The following is a 13604-nucleotide window of genomic DNA, read 5'->3' as shown; positions in this document are numbered from 1 at the left end:
GAACGCTGAAGTGACGTAAGCCGGCCGGTGGTATTGCAGCTAAGAGATGTTGTTTACGACTAACTAGGATAGCTGCACATTTTGAAGTACAAATTTAATGACTTTTAAGACCTTTTAAATACCTCCAAAAGGAAAAAAAGAACCATTACTGCGGCAAAAGAAATCGACAAACTAGACTACAGTATACACAATGAGTTTTATTGAATTTGAATGACAGAAATATTGATTGCACATTAGATAACCTATAACTGCCTTCTCATTAACGAAAATAAAACTGTATGGCGATAGACCCAGTTGTAGGGGTCGTCAGGCCCGTAAACCATATTACCCATAATTCCCTGCCTGACCGCATGGGTAATCTGTACCCATCTTCTCAGGTTTCACTGTAACGGTATTGGATACAGCAATGAAGCAGCTACCATAAAGTGATGACGCAATTTTCGCCATAAAACCGCGGAAAATTCCGAACTTTTTCCAGACCTTTCCAGCTCCGCAATTCTGCAACTCCCTAGCAGCGGCTCGCTCTAGCAGCAGCTCGCTAGCAGCGGGTGTCTCTTTTCTCTGCCGAAGAAAAGGACAGCGTAACAAAGAAGCAAGACATTTGTACAACCAAAGTTTAATTTACTTTCTCTCGCGCAGTTGCAACTTTAACTTCTACCGGCTAGTTACATTGTAACGCACACAGTATTCGACGGAAGAAAAGGCGACCGGATCCCTTTTTATTTCTTTAAACGTCGATTAACTAAACCAAGAACCCTTCAAGATCATCGTACGAGCCACCGAGCCCCCTTGAAGATCTTCAAGTGACAAGGAAAAGAACTTCTCTCTGGACCTACGAATCGCACTGCTCATCAGACTACCAAAGACGCACCTTCGGTCGCCACGCAATGAGCTATTCAAAGTAAGGCTGGCATCTGGGCATACTTTAGTATTAAGATTACATGCAGTTAATGTGAAGGAAGTGTTGTTATTTGAATTCTTTTATGATTTAAATGTACACACTGTATTTCATGTACGATGCGGTTTTTAGCCGTTTGCTATTTTCTTTTGGTCACAACTAAGGAAAGATAGATCTGACATGCGTTCTCTCTCTCTCTAACTCCCTTTTTCTGATTGCACACCTCCAACATTGGGATTGCAGCGTGACTTAAGGGTTGAGTAGAGTTGTTCAGTTTAGGGCCTACTTACTTGAGACTAGCTCTCAAGTTAGACATTCTTTAGTCTCTCGCACACATGTGCTTCTCGGTGCCATCCCCACTCTAGTTGGTGCCTAGCACGCACGCTCTCGCACTACGTCCTCATACCACGCATACCTCTTGCCTGTGCACATGCGCACAGCCTCTCTCCAAGGGACTCCTCCCTCTCTCTTCAGTGCGCAGCTGGGCACACGCCCACATACACGCACGCGCTCTCTCTCTCTCTCTCTCACTCACACACACACACACACACTCACTCATCTCTGGTCTAACACTCATTCAGTCCTACACTGAATACCTGTACATAGACTCATTACCATTTTGTTACCATTTACCCTTTGATCATTCTATTTGCTGCTGATTATTGATTGTACCACATCAGTATTAGTTTGCCAAGTAGTATTGATTGTGTTAATAAATAGTATCATTGAAATAAACTGTTGTCCTGTCTGTTCCTGCCACAGTATTCATTGAATGCCAACCTCTGCCATCAAAGCACTCACAATTACCTTCACCAACCTGGTTGTTCATGAGTGTTATGGATTTAGTAGGGTAATTGTAATACATTAGTACTGCAATACTCTCTAAGACTGTAGCACAGTGTTACAGCTAGCTTATCCCATTAATCTTGGTTGTTTAATTAATAAAATATTGAACACCCAAATTAATGGTTGATAAATTTTATGAGACTGATTTATTAATCCTATTACACTTACATCTTTTGGTGTCCCTGTGTTAGGACTGCAATTGCACCTACACAGTCCAATGGAAAAAAATGTCCCCCTGCGTTTATGCATTTACCACCGCAGTAGCAGTGAATGGCTTGATGGGCATAGTACTTTTCGGGTGCTAGCATAGCGCTTGTGCCTGACGCTTGCTCGCGGCATCGTGTTTTTTGTTTTTTTTTCCTTTTTCCCCGCCGCAGCCCTCAAATCGTAAGCTGGATAAACACATTCTTATTTTAGGTTAAAATGCGGATCACAGCCACACAAGCGGACACACAAGCACCTACCGAAGCGGAGTGTACGCTACCTCTTCAATGCACAAATATACATTGGACGTTGCAAAATGGTCATTTTTGGGGGATATAAAATACCGGTAAAATAAAACATAAAAACTATGTGCCCCCTCCTACAATTCCAGACATTTTGAGACATGAATGAAAAGCTAAATGAAATACGTTCTAAGACTTTATATTTTGCACGGATCTTTAAAAATGGCGGTTGCAATCATCGTATACCTGCATCTGGACCAATGGCTGTACACCTACGTCACAAGGTTCCTACTGCGCTGCGAAAGTACCTACCCTGAAGTAGGAGCTAAAAAAGCCCCTCAAAACAGCGTTCTAAGAACTATGATCGTTCTAGGTTCCTGCGGTGCGAACACGCGAAAAAGAGGGGTACTTTCTCCAACAGTTCTAAGAACTATGGAAAAGTTCCTCCGGTGCGAAAGCGCCTATTGATTCTGACATGGACAGTCTCCTGTTGGGTGCTAGTGTGAAAGGGTAGCCTAACTTCGGAAAACGTCTGATCCTGATTCTGTGGACGTAGTCCGTAGTTCATGTGTCAAAACAGCTTAAGAAGCATAAACAAACATTTTTGACTTGTTAGTTAATGTTCAAATAATATCTGTGGCACAACCAAGCCAACAGAAAGGCCATTAGGCAAACATTAGCTACTGTTTGGCTTGTGTGAAGAGTACTGGACCAGTGTTGAGGTCAGGTAACCTCATCTTTGAGCAGTAAGTAGGAATAGGATACCATGAAAAATGTCCCCCCCAGAGACGGCGCTCTCAGCTGGGTTCAACCCTGACCAATCAGGATACTCCTCACTTAGCATGAGTCTTGCTGAACTCCACATGACTTATACTTCCTGAGGGTCAATCAGGGTCAATTTGTCAAGGTCTTCCAAGGTTACTTTCTTAAACGACACAAAGTCCTGTTGTCTTTCTGGGTTAACTGCAGAGTGAAAATGTGCCTGTGGTGTTTTCTGAATAACTCGGAGTATAAGAATGAAACCAATAGGCCTACTGCTGGACTGACACATGGAGAGACCTGCACTGTAGAACCACAGATAAATACCACACAAGACTACCTGATTTAACTTTCCCTTACTCAATTATGAAGTACACAATTAAAGAAAGCAAAAACCTAACAAAAATCTAGCACAGAACACAGGATGTGTCACTCATTCCAATCTCTTATAACCCTGTGTAATGTAAAAATAAATATAATGAAAACATATATGAGCAAGCATATAATACTCTGAGAGAGAGCTCAACAACATTCAGCCATTCAAAAAGACCAACCAGTAGAAAAGACCAGCTATTAGAAAATGGGAACTCCTGAAAGCAAACAGAACATCAGAAAATACAGAGATCCCAGTTGTTTGCCCAGGCAGAGCAATCAGAGGCATTTTAATGAGGAAACTCCAGGAGGCTCGCTAAGGCTTTGTTGTGGGATCTGTTATTATATGATTATTGTTGGTCAGTGAGGAAGACAGGACTGGATTCCTGAAATACACAGAGAAATCTGAGCTAGGGATTGAAGAGTCAAACAGAGTTGAGCAAAGAGTGGCCAACCTGAGAGAGACACATGCTCTGCGCAGAGGAAAAATCAATGTGATATATCTGAAGAGGCACTCAGATACACATGCACACGCACACACACACACACACACACACACACACACACAAAGAGGAATACAGGCCAAAACACACAGATCAAATTGAATGTAAATGAGGGCCAGAGATCTTACCTGTGCATAGTCCCTCTCCAGACCAGCCTTCTTTTGACTGTACGTCCTACACGGACAGAGACACAAACATGTCAGCACCACACAAGCATCACTCTCATCATCTGTCTTCTTTACAAGAGCAGTTACAGTAATCACATCGACCAGTCATCTCTCAGGATTTCATACCACTGGAACACCGACTGCCCCCCAGCATCTCCTACCAATCCTATGTGTATTATCTCACACACACACACACACACACACACACACACACACACCACACAGTGAGGCTAAATACTGATATTGTAAGATGCATGTCATGTCTTTCTGCTGCTTGGTTTAACTTCTAACTCCGGAGTGGGGCTGATTACTACTATGGCTAAAGCGAGAGAGACAGGGAAAAAGAAAGAGTGAGGGAGCGGACAGAGAGGGGATACAGGGGATTATAAATGTTCATCTCCTCACTCTCTCTCCATCAACTCTCTCTCCCTCTCTCTCTTTCTATTAAATACATATAAACCAGAAAGAAAGTTGAAGTGAACTGTACTGTTATTACACTCGGCAGGAAAGAACTGCGTTTATGAAAATCCAGATGCTTATGTTTTCAACAGGCCCTACTACACAGGTCAGAGGTCAGAGGTTGAAACTGCAGCACACTCTTCATTAGCCCTGTCACTGATGTGTATGTCTCACACACACACACACACACACACACACACACACCCACCCAGGCTCTCACATATACACACACACACACACACCAAACACACTCTCTCATGTATACACACACACACACACACACACACACACATGGATAAAGAAACACACACTCGCCCGTCAGATCTTATTAAATAGCACATCACAGGTGACGCACTTCACTGTGGAACATTCTTACATTTGCAGTCAGTGTGAGAAAAAGAGACATCAAACAAAAAAGAAGAAAGAGAACAAATGGCAGAGGAAGAGAGAGTGTGAGAAGACTGGGAATTCTCCGGGGAAAGAGGACACTTAAACCCAATAATTATCCTGTGCTTCCAGAAAAAGGCCTGATTCTAAAGCTGTCCCACACACAACTCACTGGTCTGATCTGTGATAAACACACCCAACACTCACAAAAACCTTGCCCCTACCCACTGAAGCCATACCACACACCCTGCACCCACAAAAAATACCGCTTGAAAATGGGGCAACCTTTGTAGGACGAGAGCAGAGGCAGTTAGGCAAAAGACTACAGGTAAATGACTCCTGCACTGATATATAGTCAGCTGGGCATTCAACAAATCTGAATTACCTTTGTGATGATTTACAATAACCATACAGGAGTTCCTCTCTGTGCTTCTCTCTCAACAGGAGGTCACTAGCAGTGCTGGCTGACACAAGCCACTTTCAGTTTTTGGGACACTGAGGGAAGGTGGGAATGGTCCACATTCAGACCACTGGCTGTATCTAGTCAGTAAAGATTTAATGTTTAGCTTAAAATAAACATGGACAACTGGTGTCTCTAAAAAACAAACCACACCAAGACTGGGTTTAGACCACACCAAGACTGGGTTTAGACCACACTCTTCCTACACAGCAGGATGGCTGAGTGGACATGAATCACGTGAATGTGTGTGTGTGTAGCTCTGACAGATGACAGATGTAACATTACATAAATGCACTCAAATAACAACAGAGTGGTCACAAACCGGGAGGATATAGGTCAGATATTGACGCCACTCTGTGTGTGTGTGTGTGTGTGTGTGTGTGTGTGTCTGTGGGGACTGAATGGTTCTGATGGGGTGTAAATGGATCACACACACTATCAGACCACTATCACAATGTTAACTCAGCACTGCTCTAAACCTGCACTACTCTAAACCTGTACTACTTTAAACAAGCACTACTACACTGTAAACATTAGAACAATGTAAATCTGTTGTGTTCATTTAGGTTACACTGTGCTCTGCTAAGCTGCATAAGAAGTGTTGTGTTAAGTAGTGTAACATTGTGTTAAGTGGTGTAATGTTCAGTTAAGTTGTGTTATGTTGCATTTAGCTCTTGTGTTGAAATGGGCACATCAGTGCAGTTTGAGTACTGTAAGGCTATGACAGGCTATGACAAGCTGTAACAGTTTACGACAGGGTATGAAAGGCTAAAGTAGAGAATATTAGTTCAGTGTTAGTGCAGACAAATCAAACCACATTTGTATTCATGAAAAATGAATAGGCTCTTCTCTGAGCAGAGAGAGAGAGAGAGAGAGAGAGAGATGAAGCTTCTGTGGGAGAGACGCCCTGGAATTCATTCTCTCATTCTTATGCATTCTTGAACATGAAGGCATGTCTGTCTCTCTCTCTCCCTCCCCTCCCATTTCTCTCCAAACAGAACATCATGCTTTTTCATTCTTCAAAGCAAACACGCTCTCAGTTTTCATATCACTGTCATCTCAGTGGCCCCCTCACAAACTCCAAAATGTCTAGACACATACTCTCATGAGTTAACCCCCCCCCCCCCTCTCTCACACACACACACACATAAACACATGTATGCACAAACACACACACTCTCTCTCTCACACACACTCACACATAAACACATGTATACACAAACACACACACTCTCTCTCTCACACACACACACACTATCTTTCAGATCTTTCTGTCTCTTTCGTGCCACTCATAAATTTCTCTCTCGCTCTGACACTGTCTCACATCCATGCAGAGCTGTGGAGAGGAACAGTGGGATCGAGGTCATGACTGGGCAGGGTTATACTGACTCTGAGCTAAACTACTATAAACAACAATAATACAAATTCCTCCTATTCTTTAATGTATCTGTAGAGTACAGCAGGGCCCTTTACACTGAACAATATGCTACATACAGAGTATGTGTCTGGGCCATCTGCCTGTCGGAGCGTGCCACACTGGCCTGCGATTGGTTTAATGGCCTTCTCAGAGAGAACTCTGTCAGAGAACAGAGAGGATGTTTCTGCTGTGTGACTCTTATTTTGCTGGCTCCTGCTGGCTTTGTCCAACAAAAACAGTCACTTTCACATTACAATGGAGCCCTTAAGCTCTGTTAGTTCTCTGTCTCTGCGTTTTGAGTTTAGAACACAGCCTCTTGTGGAGAACTGCGTATTCTTTTAAATGAATTCCTCTTGTATCAAATTAGCCCAAATTAGCCCCAAGCTATGCTGGAGAGTCTGCGGGATTTCATTAAACGGAGCGAAAGAAGAAAGAAATATCAGCTTAGTTGCATGTGTGTGTGTGTATGAGAAAGAAAAGGAGAGTGAGTATGTTTGTGTGTGTGTATGAGTGCGTGTGTGTAGCATGCATATGTATGTGTGAGTGAGTGTGCATGTGCATGTGTGTCCCCACTCTGCGATACTGGGCGGGTTTGAGGACTCATTTCTGAAAGGAGACACAGAGCATGTGGCAGAGTTGAGTGTGTGCTTTGCTTTTCTAACTCTGACACAAACTACAGCACATTCTCTCTGATCACAAGTCAAATGGAACTTCAGCTATGGAGGGGTAGGCCTGTCCCACAGAGGTAATTCTTCTGTGTGTGTGTGTGTGTGTGTGTGTGTGTGCACTGGAGAGAAAATTTGAGGACAGAACACAGTGGCTGGAACTGATTAAACAAACACACAAACATAAACAAAGCAAAGAGGTCCCTTAAAAACAAACCTTTCCTTTGATCTGCTTTGCTTTTTCCCTGCATCTCCCTCTCCATCATTCATTCATTGGGAAACAGATCTTCCCTTTCAGTTCTCTGGTCTGACAACCCTGTTCTGAGTGTGTAAAGACTTTGAGCATTCCTTTGTATTTCACAGCTTACACTCCTCTTCCTGTTGACTGGATTCAAAGAATGTAAATTCTACAAAACCCCCACATGGGTTTATACCTGACAGAGACATACTGATCCACACACACACGGGTTTATACCCGACCAGAGAGACATACTGATCCACACACACACGGGTTTGTACCTGACTCAGAGAGACATACTGGTGCACACACACACTGGTTTACGCCCGACCCACAGAGAGATGTGCAATAATTACATCAGACTCTACAAGGTGTCTGAGCAAACACTGCCCAAAATAACCAGATTGCTCAGTGTCAGGTGTATGTGTGTGTGTGTGTGTGTGTGTGAAAACTGCGCTGACACCCTGAGGGAGGAGTGCTGCATTCTGATCCTCTGTCTATCTCTGTGTACATGTACGTTGTCACATGACTAGATATCTCAGTGCATGTGCTCAGTCCATAAGTGTGTGAGAGTGGGAGTGGGAGTGTGTGTGCATATGCATGTGTATATGTGTGTGTGAACATTTCTCTATATATCCAGTATCTGTATGCCCTGAGTGTATCTCCTGCTGACTGTTTCTCCCCTCCGCCTTGTCCTTCCCCTCCCCTCCTTCTCCTGATCCACGTCTCAGAGTGATGACTTCAGTTAGTCAGCAGGAACAGAGAATAGAAAGCCCTCTCTGTCCCAGACACACAGACATGCACACATGGCCACACACGCACAGACACACACAATCACAGCTGGAGACAGGCAACAAACCACAGAGAAAAGAACCAATCAATATAGGTCTCAGAGTAACAGGTACGGAATCAATTAATGCCACAGCACCAACCTCTGTGTGTGGTTCCCGCACGTGTGCATTCTCTGAGCGGAAATGTGTTTACAGGTCATTGCTTGTTTCAATTATGTTACTGTGGAGAATGTTCCACAAATATACATCTGAGGACGGACTTAACCATCACATCACTCTCCTCAACACTGGTGTTTGTCTGTGGAACAGCACGCTACCCTGTCCGGGATAGCAGAGAGTGTGTGTGTGTGTATGCGCATGCGTGTGAGAGCTAAAGCTATGCCAGAATGAGGTGAAGACAGCTAGAACTGAATCTAGCTGATGGCTGAGTGGAGCTGTGAGGTACTGAGTGGAGTTGTGGGGTAATGAGTGAGGCACTGAGTAGGGTAATGAGTGAGGTACTGAGTAGGGTAATGAGTGAGGTACTGAGTGGAGTACTGAGTGGAGCTGTGGGCCATTGAATGGGGCACTGGGTCAGTGGTGGTCTGGGCCATGTTGATGACACTGGGTACTGAGGGAAATGCTGAGCAGGCAGGATTGTCAATATTCAGACAGATTATGCCTCAGGTTCCAGCTCCAGTTTCCTGCCCTCTCCTCAGTCATCCTCATGTGTCTCTGAGGGTCGGAGCAGAGGAAGAGAGGTGTGTGAAGCCCTTGAGCTGTGGGGTTTAAGCCCATTAAAATGTAGTGACATGACAGAACCGAACCTGACTGCAGCTCCGCAAGCAGCTAAAGACTCTAAAATAATCTTCATCACAGTATGATTGGTTCTGATGTACTCCCTAGACCCCCTCTACAACCAGCTCTTCCCCAGGTTACCTGGTTACCTGCCTGGAACAAACAAGAGCACAGAGAATTGGAAGTAGTGAGGTGAAGGGGTAAATGCTGGTTGAGAGGGGGATGGTAAACTGACAGAACTGTCTGGAGCGGGATGCCTGGCCATGGCCTGCAGAGAGAAGTGAAATCAGAGGAGGAGAAAAGTGCAACATAAAAATCTGTTTTATTTTGCCATGTCCTGAACTGGGCACTGAGGTGTGGGCTCTCCTGGCTCCTGCTCAGTTCTGCTCATTTAACGATGACAGGCGGATTCATTCACTAACTCATTTGTCTTAATGAGAGCACGGGAGTTCTATGGGTTATATAGTTAAATATCAGCTGGATGTAAAAAGCAGAAAGTCCTCCCTTTCTCTCTGTTTTCCATTCTCTCTCTAAGAAAAAGACAGAGTATAGACCTGAAGCATCCAGGCAACCACAATGAACTAATACTTATAGGACAACATGCATGCAACACACACACACACACACACACACTCAAATACACGCACACACAAACTCTCACATACACACACTCATATACACGCAGACACTCACATTCACGCACACACACTCATATACATGCACACACACCACATGCACAAGTGTCTGCAGCCTGGCTGAAGCACTCCTCTCCCATCCTTAGCTCTTTAAAACAGGCCTCACTCTCTCTCTTTAACCGGGGAAAAAAAAATCAAACAGAAATCAAACGAGAAACTCTGGTGCTGTGCTGGTTTCCAGTTATGACTTCCAGCTGTTGGGCTGCTTGGCCCCCAAACAGGAAGTCCAGAGGAAATGCCTTCGTCATATCCCAGAGTCCTGTGATCTGGATGTTCTTCCAAAAAACAGGAATACTCCTCCATACACACCCCCTCCTCCCCACACACTCATGCCGTTCTTTTCATTCTTTCATAACTCGGTGCAGGCCTGTGAGAACTCTGTCTTACCTCATGTCTTCCAGCAAGTCACATTCTGTCTGGTGTTTCAGATGCAGCCTGGTAAACTGCTCTGTGTGTGTGTTCTTCAATTCCTGTGTCACTTTGACCTGAAAAATTAGCAGAGCGTCAGCACAGGGCAGAAAACTCACTCCAAAGTCACTCCATAGATGTACACCACCCACCAGAGACCCCCACACCACATACAAATGATGCAATCCCACACCAGACACACCTCCACCCAAAAACTCAGAACGGTTATCCACATCTTTCTCCAGACACACGATGTGCATGCAGCAGCCACACCCACACACAACTCAATATCTCAAACACAGGCTCATTGTCCTGATTCTGGCACTTTCTGAATGCCACTCAGTGACACCTCGCCGTGGCGCATTCACACACATTCTATACAAAAACAAAAGAACGCTAAACAAAACTGGCACAAAAACAGTGAGCTCATATGTGTCATCAATATGTAACATAACGGTTCTCCCATGTTTTCCTGTCTTTGAAGAAAAAAAAAAACCCTCTAAAGAGACCCCTCCCTTTTTATCAGAGAAGAGAGTTAGAGACTGAGAGATTCAGTTGGCTGATTAACTCCATCTCCTTCTCCTCTGTTTATGTAGTATGGAGAGGAAATAATCCAGCCAGGCACACTCTGCCAATCTTTCCTTTAAAAGGATACATGAACAAAGGGAGCTGGGCAGGTCCTTCTGTGGCACAGGTCTGGGTCAAATATATGTATTAATATATGCCTGTGTTTTTTGGGGCCTGTTCCAATACCTCTCCTGGGCTTCCTTCCACAACTCTGCACTGATTGGCTGATTTGGTCCTCAGGTTCAGTATGGACCAATCCAGTGAAAACAGAACAAGCCTTTTCACTTTGCCAGCTGCCTAACTGGACCTCCACCACAAAGGCCTTGTCCATCCTGGCTGCCCTGACCATTCACAGACGCTCCTCGGCAGGTTGATCTGCAGATCACTGGCTGAGAGTGAGGATGGAACCAAATCCAGTGAAACTAGAGGGAGCTTTTTTTGCCAGAGTGGATGGCTCAAACTCTCCACTGTAGTGTTTTCATTCCTCCATTCTGATGCAGACGGGACAGAAAAGGAGACAAGCAGGCTTTGGGCTATAAGACTGAGTTGACCCCATCAGAGGACATCCTACGGCAGAGAGAAGATGAGGAGACCATAGAGTACATTTGGACCTGCCTTGCCCATGACACAACCACAGGGTAATGGCCGCGTTTCTCCACCATCAAAGCTGCAAGCAGGCCTGAAGCAACACCTGACACAGAGAGACTCTGCACTGAAGTTGAGGGAGACTGGATAGTACCTGGGGAGCAGGTTTTAATTAAAGGAGAACCCTTCTGCTGCGGTGGGTTGACTGCTAATTGGTTTTGCAACAATTCCTTTGAGATTCTCAAAGAAGAAGTGAAAGGCAAAGCTACACTTCTGCTCACAAACTCAGGGAGAAACAACACCATGCTGTGGTACGGAGTATGACATCATCCATCTTACTTATAGTACACAAGCACACACACACACACACACACACACATCATCAAACTATAAAGATAGATTTCAAGTCACATGTGGGGTTATGAAACGCAGTTAAGGCTCTCAACGCTTTGTGGCGAATGGTCTCCCGTCTCTATGGAGATACCCAGTGTAATAAAAGGTTGACAGGTGAAGTATAAGGCTGTGTGTCTTGGGGAAACAGCAGGTAAGATTCCACATCTCAGCAATGCTGGTGTGTGACACAAGAGGCCAGTTCACCTTCATCAGAGCACGCTCTCTAAGCGTCTCACTGGGGAAAAAATGAAATTCTCACGCGCTGAGAGAGGTCACCATCTACTGCAGTCATAACTGATTATCTACAAAACAATGATATTATGTGTAGTATTTTAACAACAAAATTTAAGTGGGTAAATAGACAGAATTAATGTGCCAAAAACATGGGTACAGGCCATCCAAGGGCGCGTTCAAAATGCCAAACAGAATTATTATAGTTGGAACGTAGCCACTAACAGTAGGGTTTTGTCAAACAAAGCGATGGCAAAGGGTCAGATACATCACCCTTTGATATACAGTAAATCAGTCGAATCATTGGTTAAATATTCTTTTACATGTGAGAACCTACGAAAACAACAGAAAATCTCACGGAAATACGAAGCCTAATGAAATCTCACGTTGTAATATTCAGCGAAATAGGGCAAAATGACACCGTTGTTTTAAACCACCACTGCCACGGTTTTGCATTGTTTCCCAGTAATGTCAGACTACGTATCGTAACCTAAGGCATGTGTGTGGAGAGGGGCTCTAATCTGCACTCAATTTTATTTCCCCACAGCACCGAAATAAATCTCTTTAAACTGCCAGTGGGTGAATTTACGAGATTGCACGAGGTAAACAAAGGTGGGATCCTGGTGATTCTCAGAGGCACTCAACATTTCACTATCCACAGGTCACGTACAATACTGAACGGCAACAAAGCATCTCTCTGAAAACCGATTGTGGTACAAATTTCGCAGATTTCCTGGTTTTATAGGGAGTCCGAGAGAGCATTTTGTTCAAACCGTTAGCTACGTGTCCCGCTTCACAGCTGTATGGCTGTTTCATTTTACACACAAGACCTTGTTTATTTAACGTTTCCAAAGCGCAGTCAATGATATTTGGAATAACCTTCACAAAAGAAAACAATCCTTCACTGAGCGGAACAATTTCCATGGATGTTTTTCTGGTGGCTACCTCATTCGAAAAAAAGTTGTAACTTCGCGCGAAACTGCAAGCGGACCACTTCACATCCCAGTTAGGTTTTTGGAGTAAAAAGAAAACGATAGAGGTATCGATGACTAAAATAACGTGAAAGTATAAACTTACCTTTCTTGGTGGCGGCTGCATGTTTGAGCACTGACATGAATGAGTAATTCCGGCAGATATCAGGGCTGAGAACCCCTCAGTAAAATAAAAAACATAAAGCGCCTTCAACCACGGGAAGAGAGGAGAAGTTGAGAGAATATACTGGACCACTGTACAGTCAGGCGGCCATGATAAACCAAAGCCACTCCAAGCAAACACTGCGGACCGTAGACGAAGCGGGAGGAAATAACACGGGGGAATACTTCGGGAAAAGCAGGGGTTATCTCATTGAAGAGCAGCTCAGTTGCGACACACTGAGGTTAGTGCTGAGCACATTTCAGGATCTTCCGAGGAGAGCAAGGACAATCGCCATCGCCCCCCACTGGTGATGCTATTTTAACCCGCTTTTCACAAACACGGAGCGACTGCGTCTGTGGACCTGCATAGCAACAAGGAACCGCAGACGAATACGAGATACTCGATC

At 44.4% G+C, this 13604-nt stretch overlaps 1 protein-coding gene across 1 annotated transcript in view; it reads right to left on the bottom strand.

The window, feature by feature from the left end:
• The window catches only part of fchsd2 (FCH and double SH3 domains 2), a 75484-nt gene extending 62218 nt beyond the window's left edge, over positions 1-13266 (bottom strand). The window contains 3 exon segments of the mRNA XM_030793699.1: positions 3953-3998; positions 10268-10365; positions 13142-13266. Coding sequence (XP_030649559.1) covers positions 3953-3998; positions 10268-10365; positions 13142-13162 — 165 coding nt within the window. The 5' untranslated portion in view covers positions 13163-13266.
• Positions 13267-13604: the final 338 nt, after the last annotated feature.

The sequence above is a fragment of the Chanos chanos genome, chromosome 2 (assembly GCF_902362185.1).
Source record: "Chanos chanos chromosome 2, fChaCha1.1, whole genome shotgun sequence".
Lineage (NCBI taxonomy): Eukaryota > Metazoa > Chordata > Actinopteri > Gonorynchiformes > Chanidae > Chanos > Chanos chanos.
Note: the sequence above shows the minus strand (reverse complement) of the source record. Positions and strands in the feature narration are given on the sequence as shown.